Source organism: Homarus americanus, unplaced genomic scaffold (assembly GCF_018991925.1).
Source record: "Homarus americanus isolate GMGI-L3 unplaced genomic scaffold, GMGI_Hamer_2.0 scaffold24694, whole genome shotgun sequence".
In the NCBI taxonomy this organism is placed as follows: Eukaryota; Metazoa; Arthropoda; class Malacostraca; order Decapoda; family Nephropidae; genus Homarus; species Homarus americanus.
This window is the reverse complement of record NW_024732780.1, coordinates 1,738,739-1,759,516: the sequence shown is the minus strand read 5'-3', so window position 1 is coordinate 1,759,516 and position 20,778 is coordinate 1,738,739. Positions and strand designations below refer to the sequence as shown.

The following is a 20,778-nucleotide window of genomic DNA, read 5'->3' as shown; positions in this document are numbered from 1 at the left end:
TCAAATAAACAACTTACCGAATTTTCCATCTCCCCAGAATCTTTTTCTATGTCTTGGGTATCAGCACTTGATGTGGTTGGGTGGATTGTGACACTTGGCTTGTTGAGTATTGATGTCATGGTGGTCTCTGGAGTTACAGAAGTAATGCTAACAGAGGAAGAGAGAGACAAGGCAGGTGGAAGAGACACAGGGAGAGAGGTGGACGCTGATGAGGTAATGGTCACCAAAGGCTGAGTAGACGGAGTAGATGGCGGTGAAGTGGAAGATGAGGTACAAGATGAGGTGGTCATGGGTGTCGAAGTAACAGAGGAGGTAGAGGTTGTACTCAAGGAGATGGTGGTAGTGGAAGGTTCGGAAGATGCAGGCGGAGAAGACGCAACTGCAGATATTGAAAGGGAGGGCACTGGAGGAGTGGGTATGGGAGGGGGAGGTGCAGGTGACCCAATGGAGGCAGACAATGATGAAGGTAGATTTGCAGGCAGTCCAGGGATTAGGGTAGGCGGAAGAGACTGTGATGCTGGAGAAGGAGATGATGATGAATTGAATGTTGGAGACGTGGAAGTGATGGACAGAGATTCCCCCGAACGTGAAGATGCCACAAGTAAGGGAGGAGAGGTAGTGACTGGAGTGGCAGCAATGGAGGTAGTAGGAGGCAGAGGTAGGCTTGAAGGCTTAATGCCTGCTGCACGACACTGTTCCAGTAATGATGCGACTGTGTTTTTCTTCGGTTTGGAGACTCCTCGACCTAGGTGCCGCGCCCGTTCCTGAGCATCCTCCATCTGATAAATACACTGCTCGTGAGTCTTGTCCCTCTGGTGAATAAAGTGTGACTTTAACTAATGGAGCACAACAGTGATAATTCTTCACCTTATTTCTGTCCCATAAAACAATTCCTTCTTTGAGGGTTTCTTTTTAATTCATTTTGCTTGCAGCAAGGTGAATCATAATGTTTCATTTGTTGGTCTTTTAACAAACCCAACATTACATCCTGAAAAATAAACCTTTGAAACATATACACTAGCCTCTCTCTAACCCACCATATTGATATTCTTGCACTGTTACAGTGTACACCCTAATAATTATCTCGTAGCCTCTTACCTCATAATAACTCATAATCGGACCATACTCCAGAAAAATAGCCACTTCATGTGGGATGGTAAGTATTGGCCTCTGACTGGCTGATAATAATGCCTGTGCCCGATAATACCAGCTTGCTACTGGCCAAGACTTGTCACACAACTGCCACTTCCTGGCTCCCACTCACATGAGGGGATGCAGGGTCAACAGCTGATAAAAATAAAACCTTCACTGATGAAAGTCATAAATGACTGATCTCCCAGTGATGATGCCTCAACAGTGAGTGAAGAGTTGGGCAGGTATCCATACCTTTTGGGTTAAGCTGCTTTAAAACAGATGAGAAGCAGCATCAACAATGCCTCTTGCACTTTTACTTAACAAAGTCGATGAATACCAATACAGTATGCCTCTGGAACTAATAATACTGAACTAGAGAGAGGAGTGTACATACTATCCTTAATAATTCCAATTACAAAAAGATTATTCAATTACTTTGGGTTTTTTTTTCAAAAATTAGAATTCTCAAAAGCTTTAACCTAACCAACACACAGGCAAAATAAATTTACACACTGATGCACTCAATTTGATATTTAAACAACTTAAAATTTGTAAATGCGATTTTTACCGAGATAATTTATAATTTTACTTACTACCAGTAATGATTATTATTGACTGAGCAGAAGAAAATTTCCAGCCCCCTAAAATAAAAAAACTCCCAACCTAGCCAATAGTACACCTCTTACCCTTTTCTTTTTCTCTTCCCTCTTCCCGTCTGCTCCTAGAAGTTGCCGTTGAAGAGCCTCTTGCATCTGCCAATAAAAGAGAAACCCACAATGTCCTGAAAATTTTTCTTTCCTATGTTACTTTTTTTTGAACAAACCCTTTCCCAATACAAGAGCAAAACACTATCTCAATAATCCCCTGTAGTGCATTATTTTTTGGCTACCTTACAAGAGATGTTCTGAGATGTTCTGCTATGGTGTTCCTCTCTTATAACATGACCCCCAAGACATCCTACTAAGATAGTTTGCTCTGTTGCTTCATAAATCACCCCAGCTAGCATCATACACCAATCACAAGTCTACCCCCATAAATCACCAGGTGTCACATTTCCCTATAGTAGACACTCACTGCATCTTTCTCCATATCCCTACTCCTCCTGTTTCTCAACTTGCTTCTTGGTAATTACATGTTTTTCTCCTCCCATCCATGTATGGATTACAAGCATCCTTTGATTTCCAAAGGCTCAATTTATGAAATTTTGTATTTAAAAATTACAAAGCTTAATAAACAAATGCTGATTTATGTTGTCAAATTTTGCAGTTAAGATTTTTTATGAAATTTTCTCTGATGTACTGTACACTGAAATGTTTTTATTTCCTGGGTAACCTCAGTAAAGTATTACACTAGACACCAAAAAATATATAACATACAAAGGCAATTAAACAATATTCAATTACAGTATAGTCTGCATTTACGCGGTCAATTGAACCCGAGGAGGTCCGCGTAAAACGAGAAACGCGTAGACAAAATAACAGAACATGTGGGATTAATTGAAATAGAGACTGGGCCGACCCCCAAACTACACTTTTTTCCGACACAATACGTAAGTTGTAGTAAAAATAACATCTTAATTTTATGATGGTATGCACACAATTAATATTTAAGAGAAATATCAAGAATATTAGGTTTTTTAACACTTATGTTAGTAGAAAAGATGGCTGGGCACACGGGGATGGGGGGGTTGATTCCGAGGCAGAGGGCAGATTATTGGCCCTCACCTGTATCACTATCCACCACAGAGGCTAGCAGGGCCTCTTTGTCAAACCCCTCAAAGTCCATATCTTCACAATCACTATCACAGACTTGGGCCGGCTGTGGTGGGTGAAGAACTCGGTAATATTTTGATGACTGGGCGACCTTGTGCACACCCTGCCCGCGCCGCTTCCCGTGTAAATGATGAAATTTACCGCGTAATTAAAACATTTCATTCTGGCAAGGCACCGCGTAAATGACCAAACGCGTAAACAAAAACCGCGTAAATCCAGACTATACTGTACTGTAAAATAAAAACATTGCAATAAGGGCAAACACAAATTTATGAGGGATTTTCTATTTTATAAAAATTAGAAGTTAAGAAGAAAACATATCCCACACACTGTTTTAGGAGCAAAACTTCGAAATTACAGAAAATAATCAATATTTTCATAATTTTTCTCCAAACTAATAATAAAAATAGGCTACAGTATACTAATGCATGTTTTTTTTTTTTTTAATACCAGTACAGTATGATTATTTACTCAATGCTGTTTTTTTTTTCATGAATCTAAAATATGAAAACAATTGCAGGTACTGTTATACCTTGATACAGTATTTGTTATTTTGCTTTTGCTTATACATTGCTGATGAATTAAAGAAAAATTTTAAAATTCTCCCAAAAATTTTATTGAAACAATAATAATAATAATAATAATAATAATAATAATAATAATAATAATAATAATAATAATAATAATAATAATAATAATAATAATAATAATAATAATAATAAAAATAATCCTACAAACAGCAATGGATTACTTTGAGTAGCTTTAGAACACCGAGTAGCCTCCACCTCCCCTCCCCAATGTTGGCTTATGCATCACCACCACTTTTGTTTGATCTCATCTGTTAGGTGAGTAAATCCTTACCAAAACCTTGTAAAATTAGAAAAAAATGTCCAGCAAGAGATGTTTGTGCCTCTGATAAGAAAACACCAAGGAAATGTACTAATCTGGAGGTAAAATTAGATATATCAAAACATTTTGAAGTTGGTGAATGAGTTGTTGCCATCACCAGAGTGCTTGGCTTACCTGTCAACTTCAATGAATGTGATCCAAACAGAGAACAGAGCTCTACAGTTAACCCTTAAGCCCCGGGTTAGGGTGCTGCTGGCAGTACCCCCGCGGGGTTAAATCAAGGAAAAAAAATCAACTTTTCAAAAAATAAAAAATAAAATAAAAAAATGGTGGGAAATAGGCAGACATTCTGGAACGTCACCCGGGGCCTAAGGGTTAACAAGTTAATAACCAATGACAATAACTGCTACAAGGAGATGTACAAAGAAAAGAAGGGAAAAGCTGTCCAGTTGTCTTGGGTCTACTATTTCAAGCATTCATCCTTAAATGAAGATGCAGGTAATCTTGCAGTTTTGTCTCAATAACTTTACCACTCTCCACCCCAGCCGACCTCTATACAGTACGTACACAGTTTCCTCTGGTGAATGTTATCTTCCTGGCATATATATTATATCTAAATATTTATCTTGACTTATAATAACCTAAATTAAGTATACAGTAAGTCCTCAATATATGCCAGTTCAGCAGTTGCGAATTCACTCACATGCGAAGAACCTATTCCTACCAGGAATTCAATTAATACGAGCAAAATTCAGCCTTATACAAGATGTCATACTCCCTGATGTGGATTCCAACCCTGATAACTCTGCACATGTCACTCCAACACCATCACCCACTACAGTATATAAAACCTCTACCACCACCATCTCGTCTACCCAAGTTGATGTATCTGCTGTTATTGTTAAGTACACTGTACAGTACACTAGCTTTATCTATTATCTTAAAAATATTATTGTGTTGATTTGTTTTATGATTTATTTGTCTTGAAAATGGGTCTGCAACATTTTCCCTTTAACTCAGTATTTGATATACAGTCAACCCTCACTTTACGCGGTTAATGTAACCCACAGGGTACCGTGGAAAGTGAGAAACGCGTAAAGTGAATAATATAACATATGGGATTAAATGAAATAGAGACCAGCTGACCCCCAAATACAGTCGCCAAGTTAATGTCCATTCAAATAATGGACTCACTCCCTCCCCCTCTTCTCACAGTACACTCGCTGGTTCTTCCCTCTGAGAAATTTTTGGGGGAAAACCAGGTATAGTAATAAATAATTCCTCAAACTAAAGTTAGAATAATATAATTGACATTGCTGGATTCCTTGTAAGACCAGGAATATTTTGAATATAAATGTCATATATTTTTCACAAAAGATAACATATTTACTCAGAGTAAACATTACATCTAAAATTTGTATGTCTAATGCAAAATCTATGATGTTTATATTCAAAATGATCATCAAATTGTAAGAATTCCAGCAATGTAAATTATATTCTGGCCGGGTAATTTGTATGAATTTTATGAGCTAAAACAAATATCTTCAGTTAATAAAAAAAAAAATATTCTTCAGACACTATCTGTCAATCAAAGTACCCCACCTTGCCTTCCCCTCTCTTCCAACAGAGCCAGATGGTCAGTCAATCCCAACCCTCCCCCCGCACCTCCCACCAACCCTCCCTTCAAGAGAAAGGGTGGGTGAAAAAACTAGATTTTAACATTTAGTATTAAATATTACCTCAGATTAAAGTTAGGATAATATAATTGACATTGCTGGATTCCTTGTAAGACCAGGAATATTTTGAATATAAATGTCATATATTTTGCACAAAAGATAACATATTTACTCAGAGTAAACATTATATCTAAAAATTTTATGTATGATCAAAGTTACGGTCAAGTCAGTGAATCTGGGCCCTGTTCTCTGTCTCATGTCCCGTGAAAAGATTCCCAAATGGCAACGCATTATTCTTTTTTGAATTATTATTTTTATTTATTCCTCAAATTTACTGGTACAGTATACATGTGACACAGTTCAGCCAGGCAGTCACCAAGCTGACTCAAGAAATGTGTGTGACTGCTGCCTGTATGGTGGGTGGGAGAGTGCAGCTGGCCACAGTTACAGCTCACTTCCTCAATGCATATGTTAACTTCCCACACATACAGATCCAGGATCTTCATTTTCTTATTTCATAGTTATACAGTGGTCCCTCGATTAACGAACACAATTGGTTCCACAGAGTCGTTCGTTAACCGAAAATTTTGTTAACTGAAACTATTATTTCAATGGGATATTGGGTAATTGGTTCCAACTCACAGAAAAAGTACATACAAAGCACTGTATAGAATTAACAAAACATTAAATATAAACTAAAGACAGTACTGTGCTGTACAGTACACTGTATAATAATATATAAAAAACAATAGAGCACTATATCTTAACTTACTTTGAGGTGTGTATGTCGTATTCCCGGCAGCTTTGTTTACATATCAAACAGCTGATTGCAGAGGCAGTCGATGATGACATGCCATATTCTTTACAGAGTGCATTGGTTCTAATGCCTTCTTCATGTTTCATAATAATTTCTGCACTGTATATTATCAATATATGAACTAAATTTCAGAATGACCAATAATTTTAATGTAAAAATGCAAAAATATTCAAGAGACCAACAAACTGGATGTTCATTCCACTGTAAATAAAGTTAAACTGAGAAGTGTTGGTGGGTGATTCAATCAGCTAATGGGCACACAAAAACTGTTCCCTGTACTGTATATATTATCAATATGTTAACTAAATTAGAATGACTAATAATATTCAAGAGCACAACTTTCTTGATATTTACTCCACTGGAAACGAATGTAAACATAGAACCAATTACTGTATTGGCAGACTAGCCGATCAGCTGATGCGCACAACAAAAGTGTTTGTCGTAATATTTCGTTAACCAAAGTTTTGTTCGTTAATCGAACTGAAAATCCTTATGGGAGCTAATTCGTTAACCGAAATTTCATCAATCAAACCGTTAGTTAACCGAGGGACCACTGTATATTATATTTTCTTTATTGCTATGCCTCATTAGAGTATTGTAATGACGTGCACTTGGAGTACAGAATCCCCAATTTTTCCTACTTCCCTCCCATATTTATCCCAGTGTCAAAGATCACTAAACCAAAAATTGATGATTGTTAAATGAGAAAGGGTGTTAAAAACTTTAAATCACTGAACCGAAAAATTGCTAAGTGAACGATCATTAAACGAGGGATACTTGCATTGTACATTCAATGTGAAAGTACCATATGTACAATACTGTACTGTACATAACAGAGTGGACAGTGTATGCTACTGTATAGAGGGTGTATGTACAGTATACAGTGTGCATGTACAGTCCCCCATTCATGGACAGAGAGGAGAGTGACAGATAGCAACACCTGCTACAGGAGATGGTACAGGACAAAGGCAGGTCATCCTGTATCATTATAACACCATTTGTCCTGCCTGCATCACAAGCCCAAGTGAGTACAGTATAGTGTATACAGTAGTATAGTTTGTTTATTTACTATATGTATATTGTATGTGTACAGTGGTCTTTGCATAAATATACTACTGTATACAACTCTGTGCCGGTCCATGAAAGATGAGTACCCGGTAGTTTTAGACTCACGGAAAACTTTTCCCAGTAAAGTACCCGGAAAAATTCCAGGGATGTGAGATTTTTCCCAGATTGAGAAAATTTGTCTCCATACCAGGAAATCTCTTATTCCCAGAAGCACAGTGCACCAATTACTCCAGTTAATGGGAATATCTCGTGTACATACGCTACATGCATTGTTTTATAAGTGATCTTACTCTTCTTATGAGGTCAAGTTACACACATAAAACCTGCACATGTAGAAATAAATTAAGGTTGGTTGAACAAAACTGGTTGGAAGGAGTATGAGAGCAAATTGTGGACTCAGCAGAATATTTCCAGAAGAAACCAAACAAAACACAGTGAAGAAAATAGAAGGCTAACTGGCAAGATTATTTGTTTTTATAATTCACTAACAATCATCACATTAAATAAATCCCCCATTTACATAACATGATGTTTCTATAACCATCATGTTAAGCATAAACCCCGACATTAAAAGAAAACAGATGGGTTCACACAGAAAACATTATTTTTTATTCTTTCAAGCCTTCACCCACTTAATGCACAGTGGCCAGAAACATGAGTAAATACACGTAAGAAAATATATTATGTATGTGTACTATTAAATCTGCCATGGAACTTTCAAATTGCCAAACAGCAGCTCAAGCACCAGATATTAGAAAGATCGTTTGACACTTACGGAGGCTAGGACGTCCCGTGGCTCCCCAGGCTGGCCATACAGACTTTGAAGAACTTCTAGACTAGGAGGGAGGCCTGAGCCAAGGCCTCCACTGAGGTTTTGTGAGAAGTCAAAGGGCGGCACTCCACTTCGAGAAAGACTCAGGGGACTGGTGTGGGATTCCTTTAGCTCTCTCTTGTCTGCACCTTTGGATGCTTGAATCAAATATTATATGAAAAATTAATAACTACTTTAGTGATAATTATTAACTGTCAAGATTGTTGAAGGGCATCAAGAAATAGTGGACGGATTAATTCAAATTAATTAGTAAAAGCTCCATATGTTCACTAACTTTAAGAAGTAAAGACATGAAAATAAATACAGTAATATACAATATTGCTGTCTTATATTACGAACAATGACAATTTCTGAAGAAAAAAGTGGTGGAATGAATTGGTTAAAATTCCGAAATAAACTTAACCATTATTATACTCACAAGATTTTGATGATAACGGCGCTTTCATGGAGAGGTTTAGCGGTGCATCATCTGTAGATGTTGGAGTCCCAGACCCACATGGTTCTATGGATACGCTCGCACATTCCTCACGCCAGGATCCACTGCTCGGAACACCATTTGACAGACGAGAGTTTCCAGAACCAACCGTTGATATGGACACCTTGGGCTCAGACTTGTCTCGATGAGGTGGCGTGCTACCATGGGACTGGGAGCTCCCCTTTACAGCCGGCGAGATGGGAATAATTTCTAATTCCTTGTTTCGGATGGCCTTGGAGATGGACACACTCCCATTACTTGCCAGTTTTTCGGCAACCCGCTGCACACAAGGTATTTGTGTGCCACGGACGGGTGTATGCGCAATGGAGTGTACATTCCGGCGTGCACACAACAGTGCAGGCAGACAGGAAGGCAGGAAGGTGACAGGTGTGGAAAGAGAGAGTAAAAAAACAAACTAATACATAAAACACAACAACTGCATGCCATTCCATACTTCAATTCAGATTTTAAGATCTTCAAAGGGAACCAAGTACTGGAATATCTACCTACATAGCAATATATGAAAAAGGATGTAAATAGCATGCAAAAAATACATTCCTATACAGAAAACTACAGTCAATAATCTTCAAAATATCTTGAAAACAAACTAAAGTAAATATAAATTTCAAATTTTCTTTTCTAGTGTCCTGAACCTGAAAATTTATATATATTTTTTCTAATGAGCAAATCTCGGAAAGGCACAAAATTTTAGGTTATTGATAAGGACAACTATTTTCTTTTTTGGGGGGGGGGGGCCAGATGGGGTGAATATTGTGATAGTTGTGATTAAAGTACAGTAATTAAAATTAATCAGATACAGAACACCAACAATTATACAGTAAAAAGTTAAGATAATGGTAACATTAGTAGATAAAAGACCATCATCAAGCTCTACTTTAACTGTGATAAATGTCATTTCTTAGCCTATGGACCAACTCATTGTCTGAAACTCATCTTTTCCCCTTTATCTACATATGTGATATATGACACAGTCGCACATCTGTTATGTGATATAAAAGTAAACCTCACACCTTAATAATTCTAAATGTATGATTTTTAACCAGACATATACGGTAAAAGACCTTCTTGCAATGATCATCTTACTGTATATCTTCTATGGTACAACTGCTAAGGTTAGATGATAATATTAGTATCCTCTGTACCATTTACACAACAGGATGCATATTTTACATATATTTCCAGTCCCAAAAATGTTCTTGGACCCCACATTACCTTACTCTGTCCTTCTGTCCCCTTATCTGCCCTTAAACAGACTCTTTTACTCAACATCTCTAATCCATGTCTAAACCCAATAAGTCACAATTTTTTTACTTCTTCAAGTGCTCAATTCATATCTTCTTATAAGTTTACTTCTCACTCTGATCACTCATTCCAAAATCCACTTTTCTTGAACACTTCTCCTTGCACTATAAGGCTGCACTTTCATGTTTCATTAGTAAACAAACTACAGCCGCTCCTCGACTTACGACGGGGTTAGGGACCCAATCCAGGTCGTAAGTCGAATTGGTCGTAAGTCGAAAATGCTTAAATAATACATAGAAAATCTAAAATGGGTGTCTCTTTTTCTTCTCAGCATCACAAAGCTCTCACTTTTAAGCTTGCCAGCCATTTTAAAGTGAATTACAAACGAAAATTTTGTCAGTACACAGCGCAAATCACTAACGTTGTGACTCGAAAGTACGTAAATTGACAAAATTTTGGTACAACTGAGGCGGTCGTATGTCCGGGTGGTCGTAGGTCGAGTATGCCTAAGTTGAGGAGTAGCTGTATACAAGGACTGAGAACTTACTATTTTTCTGTTACGCCCTTTAAACATTCAGCCTATCCACCTGTCTTTTTAGGTTCTTTCTGATACATCAATTACTACTCCATCACTCTTACTGTCAACATATAATCATCATCATCAACGTTTTATGGCCATTTTCCACACATGCATGGATTAACCAAAATTACCTGATGGCTGCTATTGAGGAAAACCAGAAGAGGGTTTCTCCCCTCCTTGTTCACCACCACAAACCCAGGGTGCCAGCCCAGAAAATACAGCAAAGTTTTACAGCTGGATGTCCCTCCTAGCACCAACCCACAGGAAGGGAACAGTTGGGAAGGCAAGGTCACAACTTCCTGAGGTAATCAAACACTACCCAACTAACTTATCAAACCATTCAATATCTCTTCCTCCAGGCAAATTTCACATGAAAACTAAAATGTAATCTCAAGTTCTATACCCACACTCTCAACCTAACTTTCATTATCAGTGGTGTATCCTTTTTCTCATAATTATACCACTTCACTGTATATTATCAATCTTATCATCCCAAACACATCTACCATTAATACAGACTAACCTAGCAAATTCGTGTCTCAAAGGTTCCGTTTTTCCTAAAATCCATGCATCTTGTTTGAGAGTTCCCCAGTTACTGTTACTGTGTTCTGCCAGTCTGAGGGCTTTGTTTAATAATACTGAATAAAAAATAACTTCTCATCTCTTATGCAGCAACTGTTGTAAAATTCAGATGGAGAGATTGCAATCATTATGACAGTTTAATAAAGTAAACACAGGTTAGATTTAGCACAATAAAACTTGGTTTCCACATCGATTATAAATTAATAATAAATATAAGAAGTGAAATACTGTACAGTACATACAGTACTGTACAAAATTAATTTCATACCTGGACTTATAGACACCAGATATAAAACAAAGCGAATAGTACAAAATGCCAAGCCAAGAAATATAATTAATATATTACTGTATGTAGTAATACATTGATTCCCATTTTATAATTAGAGATAATTTATGTTCTCAACTAAAAAAAAAAAAACTCTCAATCCCTGACGACTTATCATGTCTTCTTAAATTCTTGATGCTTTGTCTACATGGTGGACACTGCTGTTGGTCAGCTGATGCTAAATTCTCACTCTTTCATGCATTGCTGACAATATCCACACCTCCACACTTTTGTTCACTTCCAAATTCCACAAATTCTCTTACAACACTACACCTTTATTGATCATAATAAACATAAGAAATTTAAGAAGATAGAATTCCTTTTATTTAATTATCCACATTATATGAGTAAAATACGGAGAAATTGAACAATTGGGCAACTGGCTGAGTGAATGTATGCAATGAAGATGAATCTCCTTGTCCGCAGAGAGTTCGAGGAGTAAGATATTTGATTACTCAAGAAGAATGACGTCACATTGAAAGCAAATTATACTGTTTTAAGTGAGATTTTTTTAATTAGTACAATTAGTGTTTCTTTTATAGATTATTTTCCTATATCTTTATTGTGCATTCCCCAAATCCGTGATTATCGGTAATACTGCCAGGGTGGAATACCAATTAGCACAAATTTTCAAGGTCAGTTTGTAGTCTACTCTATTCTATACATATATAGAGTTCATATTACAGTACTTTATTTCTTACAGCTCCCATCAGTACACCCAGCTAGGGTACATATACCTGGTCCATAGACTATGAGACAACCCTAAGCATCATCTTACATCAACAGGAATAATAAAAAAGGGAGTAAGTAAATTCAAAATTACGATTTACATTCATATAAAAGTGACAAAGTTGAATTAATCTAATGAAAAGAGCATGACAATACCCAAATGGGTTAAAATAAAGCAGAAAAATATAGCTGCATACAATGGACTTATATTAAAAACATATGTATTTCAATACATTGTTGCCCCATGTTTAAAATGGTTATGTGAATGCTGCAACAATAGGTGTACTACTATGACAGTAACACTGGTTCATGGACAGCCTTCACTATAAAGTTTACTGCAATAAATATTGCCTTATACTTTATCTTATTTCAGTATCTAGATACAAACACATTACCTACATTAAGAAATGATGATTAAAATAAGTAAAGTTAATGACTTGAACTACAAGTAAACTGCAAATGTAGATTGTTGACTTATAAACCTAGGATTAAAACTTATGACCACCAGTACAATAAATTGCCACTGAAACTAACTACTGTACTGTTACATATAAATACAGTCATTAATTAGATATGGGTCACATATACATTTAACACTTTGCAAAATATGACAAGAAAAACCGTCTCTGAAGGAAATAAATTAGTGACATCAATATAAAAAAAAACTTCATAAGACTAACTGATCACACATAATTATGATAATATTTGTAATCTGGTCTGTGCAACATAATATGGGATCCTGTTTACATCCCGTGATGAAATGTTCAAACTGGGTCGTGTACAGTCCCCCCAAAAACATCATTAGATTTTCTGTCACTACAATTTGAATCACTAGACAAAATGCTTTAATATGATCCCCAGTGTATCATCATAAGTTGGTACACCTGCTGGCCATATCAGCAACAGCTGGAGATGGGGGTAGAATTGGGGGGGGGGGAGTCGTCCTTGTATAGCATACTAAATACAATACCTATACTTCAATTAATCTATACTGTACTAATTTATGTATTATGCTGGGTAGAAGCAAGGCATATATAAACAAGCCACTGACTAATGATTATAGTAACTCTGAAAGATACGTTAAATGGAAGTGTTCGCTAAATCGAGTGTGATTTCGTTACAATCCATGTCAAATGCGCCGCTTGGCAAGTGGGGTTTGTATACATCCGCTCAGTCTGTGTCCTGCCGCCACCGCGTGTGCTGTTCCTTGTTGCCTCTCAGTCTACATCTCGGTCAACTAACTACTGTGCTTAGACATCATGCCGAAAGTCTCTCAGAAGTCTCAGAAAGGAAGTAGTGTGGGGAAGAAAGTCAAAAGAGCACAGCTATTAATTGGAAAAAAATTTGGAAATTATAGAAAAAATTTAAAACAAACATTGAACCCCCTAGTTTAAGGTAAGCCATGAATAATTTTCTAAAGTTTCTGTGTATATATCATGTGTCTGAGGTGTCTCCATAGGTGTAAGCGTATTAGCGGAATTAATCTCGATTTAACAAACTAGTTCACAAAATCGAGTGAAAAATAACGGAAAAAATTTCTTCCGCTAAATCAAGAGTTTGTTATATCGGATTCCGTTAAATCGAGAGTACACTGTATTTGATCTGAAGCCTCGGAGGATTCACATCATTCACAATGTATATAGTCATTCATGCTCAAGGGTCGTGGATGTAGAACTACTAACCGTTCAGAAATATGTCGAGTAACACTGCTTGGAAAGCCTCGAATCACATCAATCCTATGGCTAACAATACTTTTGGGGGGGACCATATTGTACATATCCAGTAAACATTATAAGGCAAGTTATCCACTTTCTCAATATTCAGTGTCATTATGGATAGGTTAACACAACATCCAACACACAGTCCTGGAAGGTGTGCACATGCTGAATTGTACATCATGTGCAGTACTGTGCATCTATGAAGAGGTCTATATATTGAAAATGAAATGAATATTCAAAGTTACAGTGTGTGCAAAACAGTATTTATCTTCAATGGGTAAATTATTACTGTGTCCCATTACTAGGCAGAATGACTAAGTCAATGCTTCCTAAACAAACAATCATTGCATACCAGAAAAGGCTCCACTGACTTTATTAATTTTCTCTCAATATCTTTCAACAATACTTTTCATTATTCTTTTGAATCTACTTCCACTTTTATTACTAATTTTAGTCATTTACCCATCTCTTTCACAAGCCATACAACCATTACAATATATTTTTTTTTAACATTATCTAATTCTTTCACAAGTTTCATCATTCTCTCCACAGTTAATAAAACTTTGCTCCACCTCCAGTAGATTTATCCAGTAAGTCTGTCCACTATTAAGCACTCATTGTTTACTTGCATACATAATAAAAGACTAATCTACAAGTCCCTTTAAATGTTGAGGATTCAGCAAATGATACAAATGAACTTGTGCACTTTACAATACTATCAACTGTATATTTGTTAAGATGACCATGAATATTTTAATGTATACTGTACATGTGTAATGATATGCAAGATGTGCAACAAGAAATGTGTGACTTGCATATATAAAAAGTGCAACAGATGTGAAACTGATATAAATATACTTGTGTAGTGTATACGATAAGTATAAGAGTGTGTATGTACAGAATCAACACATGTAGATTTACTATGTTATGTCTTATAAATAACTGATGTAACCTATTTATAATATGAAAGCTGTAAATATGATAAATACTGCAACAATGTCAACTATGTCATATTATTACAATATAAAATATCTTTCATAATAATCATGAAAATATCAGCACTAATATAGAACAATAAATAAACTGAATCATTAGACATCAAGTAAAGCCTCCGATAACGACGGTTCAACTAACGAAGATTCACATCTTAGACCCTGGTTAATTTAGGACCCAATTTAATTTACGCCATTATTTTCTTCATATTTACGACGAAATAAAAACAAATCTATTACATTTTCGTATAAATAATAACTAAATCCCGATATTATAAAAAAAAGCCTTGCGCAGGGAGGCTGCCGGGCTTGTTAGTAGTGACGCCAGCATCACTAGTATAAATAATCGCATCTGGGGGCCTTTTGTTTTCACACATCTGAACAAGAAAAGGAGAAAAACTTTCTCAGGTTTCTTACAGCAGTTTTACATCTTTATTCAACATGAGCAAAAGAGCAAGTGATGGTAGTGTTGTTTCAAAACCTAATAGAAAGTGTATATGCTTCGCCGAGAAACTAGATGTATTAAAACGATATGAAAAAAGTGAGAGGTCTGTGGATATTATATGGAGCAAGCAATGAACATATTTTCTGAAGTGGATCCAAAAACAGAACAAAGCATTAAAATTTAAATAAATGCAAATGACCTCTACATAAAGATGTATAATGAGAAAAGAAAGCAGCTGTGCAAGGTTCTTTTGACAGCTTTACTATTCAAAGGCCCAAACCATCAACTTCAGCTACACCATCAAATTCAGCATCATAAGCAGCTTCAACAACAATTTCAGGTTCAGTAACAGTTTCAGCAACAGCTTTATGGAAAGCTACAGCTTCAGCCAGAGTTGAACCAGATGACTTGGTCATCTGAGTATAAACTTGCACAACATCATTGGCTGTCCTTATGTTTTAGTCTTTATCACCATTGGTAAGTAGAATTTTTGTTTTACATTCATAAGTATCATTTAAAACATATATGAACAGTAAATAAGTGTTGCTTTCATATTCATATGTAGAGAAATGATGATATTTTTTCACATGTACTGTACATGCATTGGCGTTGCCAATCGTATCGCTTTATTTCTTCACCATTAGTGGTAAACTACTTAAAAAGATAAATGATGCGGTATCCTTAAATGCGCACATATATGTTGGCATTCCCAATCCATCTCACTTTTTTTTTTCTTTGCCATTAGTGGTTAGCTACTTCTATTGTTCCATTTATTAACAATAAATAACATTACTTAAAATATACATACAGGTACTCCTCAACTTACGACCTACTCAACTTATGACCACCCGGACATACGACTACCGCAGCCGTATAAAATATTTTTCAAATTACGTATTTTCGAGTCCCGACGTTAGTGATCTCACTGTGTACTGACAAAATTTCCGTTTGTAATTCCCTTTAAAATGGCTGGCAAGCGTAAAAGTGAGAGTTCTCGTGATGTTGAGAAGAAAAAGAGACACCCATTTTAGATTTTCTATGTATTATTTTCGCATTTTCGACTTGCGACCAATTCGACTTACTACCTGGTCGTCGGTCCCTAACCCCGTCATAAGTCAAGGACTGACTGTATATACATTTTTTTACATTAATTTTACTACAGCTACAACCAGGGTCATATTTTCTTAATTTTCTCTTGTAGAACTATCATCCCGGACTCCCGGCTGTAAACACTAACGAAAACAATGGCGTCCCATCTCCTCTTGTGTGACCATATTATTATTCATTTACGTATATTGTATAAGGTGCATTCAGAAATATTATTTAAAGAATATAGTTTGCAATTTTCATTAATTGTATTGTTTTGGGAGGAAAATAGGGTAATAAACCACATAAAAGATATGAAAAGGTCACACAGGGGAACGCATCTCATTATTATTGCTTTATTTTAATGGTAATTACTGATTTGCGATACGATGATTCACCTTACACTATAATATTGGAGGACACATTACCGTCGTTATTCGAGGCTTTACTGTACAGTACTGTACAGTACTCTGAGGTAACATTACACAACAATGACTTCAGCTGTAATCCTTTATCATCACTCACTGCACATTATTAAAAAAATTCATAATAATGAAACCAACTACCAACAGCTTACATTTCATCCTTCAATTTAATTTATTGATGAAATTTTCTAGCATTTGAATCAATCACAAATTTATGTGACTTTTATACAAATTTAATATCCTTTTCAAATTAAAAAAATTACAGTTCATTCCCCATAATACATAAAATAGGCAATCCCTACCCAGGAGAATGGGCAATGATATGGCTTGTGACCAGCTCAATGCACACCACAGCCTCCCAACCATGTATACAACAGTACTGAATCTGTTTGTAAGGGTGGGAGTTGGAGAGAGCTCAACTGAACATGGAGTCATTCATCAAAACCACGAAATATTCTGTGAACATTAACAGTATATTTTCCCTTTCACCCCATTACAGTAGTTGGGGATGAAATACTGTACTGCATACAGTAGTTGATAGAAGAGTCCAAAAAAGTTTAAGAAAGTTTAGTCCACTTATCTACCTTCTCAATTTATCACTCGAACATTTTGGGGGGAAATTCCCTCATTTATTAATAAATATTCTCAAAATATCAAGAACTTAAAGATTACTTCTTTTTATTCATAGAATATAAGCCAATATTTTCTCTTTTATATTATTTGTTTTTTATCACAGATGTTGTTGTTGTTGTTATATATATATATATATATATATATATATATATATATATATATATATATATATATATATATAAATATATATATATATATATATATATATATATATATATATATATATATATATATATATATATATATATATATATATATATATATATATATATATATATATATATATATATATATATATATATATATATATATATATATATATACATATATATATATATATATATATATATATATATATATATTATATATATATATATATATATATATATATATATATATATATATATATATATATACACACACATATACACACACACAGTAGTACCCTGCTTAACGTGGTCAATAAAACCCACAGGGTACGGTGTTAAGTGAAAACCACGCTAAGTGAACAACAGAACATATGGGATTAATTCCAATAGAAACTGGCCCGACCCCCAAACTCCACTTTTTCCAACACAATACCTTTGTTCTAGTAAAAATAACATCTTAATTTTATGATGGTACATGCACACAATTAATACTTAAGAGAAATAGAGAAATACAGTCGCCAAGTTAATGTCCATTCAAATAATGGACTCAACTCCCTCCCCCTCTTCTCACACTACACTCACTGGCTCTTCCCTCTGAGAAATTTTTGGGGGAAAACCACTAAATTTTAATAAATAATACCTCAAACTAAAGTTAGGATAATACAATTGACATTGCTGGATTCCTTGTAAGACCAGGAGTATTTTGAATATAAATGTCATATATTTTGCACAAAAGATAACATATTTACTCAGAGTAAACATTATTTCTAAAATTTGTATGTCTAATGCAAAATCTATGATGTTTATATTCAAAATGATCACCAAATTGTAAGAATTCCAGCAATATAAATTATATTCTGGCCGGGTAATTTGTATGAATTTTATGAGCTAAAACAAATATCTTCAGTTAATAAAAAAAAAATATATTCTTCACGACACTATCTGTCAATCAAAGTACCCCACCTTGCCTCCCCCCCTCTTCCAACCGCGCGGTCAGTCCCAACCCTCCCCCCACCCCCCACCAATCCTCCCTTCAAGAGATGTTGGGTGAAAAAACTAAATTTTAACATTTAGTATTAAATAATACCTCAGATTAAAGTTAGGATAATATAATTGACATTGCTGGATTCCTTGTAAGACCAGGAATATTTTGAATACAAATGTCATATATTTTGCACAAAAAATAACATATTTACTCAGAGTAAACATTATATCTAAAATTTGTATGTCTAATGCAAAATCTATGATGTTTATATTCAAAATGATCATCATATTGTAAGAATTCCAGCAATGTAAATTATATTCTGGCCGGGTAATTTGTATGAATTTTATGAGCTAAAACAGGCAGGCAGGGTGGCGGGTGGGGGGTGGCGAAAAAAAAAACCGTGTTAAGTGAAAGTTCGGCTCTGGCGAGGCACCGCGTATACGTGAAATCGCGCTAATTGAAACCGTGTTAAGCGGGGTATTACTGTATATATATAATATAATATATAATATATAATATATATATATATATATATATATATATATATATATATATATATATATATATATATATATATATATATATAATATATATATATATATATATATATATATATATATATATATATATATAATATATATATATAAATATATATATATATATATATATATATATATATATATATATATATATATATATATATATATATATATATATATATATATATATATACTGTATTCATTTATTTTTTATTTTTTGACAGGACTTTGTCCCTAGAGATATAGAGGGTGTCTCCACAGTGAAGAGGTTAGTGGACATAGTTTATTAACCCCTTGTGTGTGGGAGTCTCTTTGCACTGAATAAAATTGTCTGGAAGCAGCCCACTGTTGCCACATCTTATTTCATAAAATAACTTCCTACATATTATCTTGAGTTAACCCACTCTAATGATCGCAGGTAGAAGTTTTTGTTTCAACGATTAAAGATTTCTACAAAACTTTGTTAAAATCTGAGTCACATGGGTGACCACTCAGGATATGATTAACATTTTGAAATAAAGGACATTTACACCACAATTCATTAAAGTCAAAACTGTGATCCAGCAAAAGCACTCAAACGTTGGTAAGCAAACAATAAGTTCTAGAAAAATAAACACAAGACTCTTTCATCAGTGGGCTCTGACCTCCAGTGAGGTGAGCTAAGAAAATAAAATATGTTAGGATCTTACATGAGCGTGTTCTTGTTTGATATATCATGCCTAAAATATCATGATATACACAATTCCTGGTTGACAGCATTTTCATCATTTTGCAGAACCTATCATCACTAATTCATAAATTGTGAAAAGTGAGAGATGAAAAAGCATTCACCTGAAGTCATACATAATATCAATATATTTCCACAGGGAAAAAAATAGTCTTACCTCTGCCTGTGTTGAGGAACTGTTGGCTGAAGATGAAGAAGAGTGAGACTTATGGTGGGATGATGGGTGTTTATCAGCTATGAGACTAGCGATGCCATAGGAGAGGCTCGGTGATGATCCCAGTTCGGAATGGTGTGAAGATACACTTTCAAGGACCGAAAGAGGCGAACTGCACAAAGCCCCAGGAAAGGAAAAAAAAAGAGATGCCACAGTTACATTTTATACATCCAAGTATCAGGATTTTCATTTCATTGCACCTGAATACAATATAAACATTTTACATATCCAAAAACCTCATTGCCACAAGTGGACCATAAATATTTCAAAAAGGCAGAAAATAAGTCTAACTTGAAAAACATTCATTGCTGGCCCAGGAGCACAGTTGACACACCCCCTTGGACCAGCCACGCTCTTACTTTAGAAAGGCTTCCTATCAATTTCTGTTTTGTTACAGTTCTTTTCCTATAATGTACCATAGCTCTACCCTACAACCTATTTCTTCCTTGTTACTCATATTGACATATTACAAGTAAGCCTTCAAGGGCAATAAATTGATGCAAAGACAGTGGGTGGGCTAGTGGCGGTGCACTGAATATTGTGCATATAATTCACTGAACACTGGTTTACTTGAAATACATATCTGATATGGCCAGATATGTATAAATTATTGATAATTTAAGGTGCACAATCTGGAGTGGCAGAGGTGATTTGTATGCAACTGATATATAAAAAAAAATTAATTTGGAACATTTGAGATTTTGAACCATGAATTCTTTTTTCAAAATCATACTAAGCAATCTTATCAGTATTTTTCTTGTAA

At 35.1% G+C, this 20,778-nt stretch overlaps 1 protein-coding gene across 16 annotated transcripts in view; it reads right to left on the bottom strand.

Annotated features, from left to right (window-relative positions):
- The window catches only part of LOC121868978 (bromodomain adjacent to zinc finger domain protein 2B-like), a 390,896-nt gene that overhangs the window by 206,589 nt on the left and 163,529 nt on the right, over nucleotides 1-20,778 (bottom strand). For 13 of the 16 annotated variants that reach the window (XM_042370010.1, XM_042370019.1, XM_042370013.1 and 10 more), the window contains 5 exons: nucleotides 19,959-20,127; nucleotides 8,567-8,903; nucleotides 8,092-8,285; nucleotides 1,821-1,886; nucleotides 18-812 (listed from right to left, as the gene is read on the bottom strand). In XM_042370010.1, coding sequence (XP_042225944.1) covers nucleotides 18-812; nucleotides 1,821-1,886; nucleotides 8,092-8,285; nucleotides 8,567-8,903; nucleotides 19,959-20,127 — 1,561 coding nt within the window. The remainder of the gene's footprint in view (nucleotides 1-17; nucleotides 813-1,820; nucleotides 1,887-8,091; nucleotides 8,286-8,566; nucleotides 8,904-19,958; nucleotides 20,128-20,778) is intronic. The other 3 variants (XM_042370018.1, XM_042370020.1, XM_042370023.1) reach the window with 3 other exon arrangements.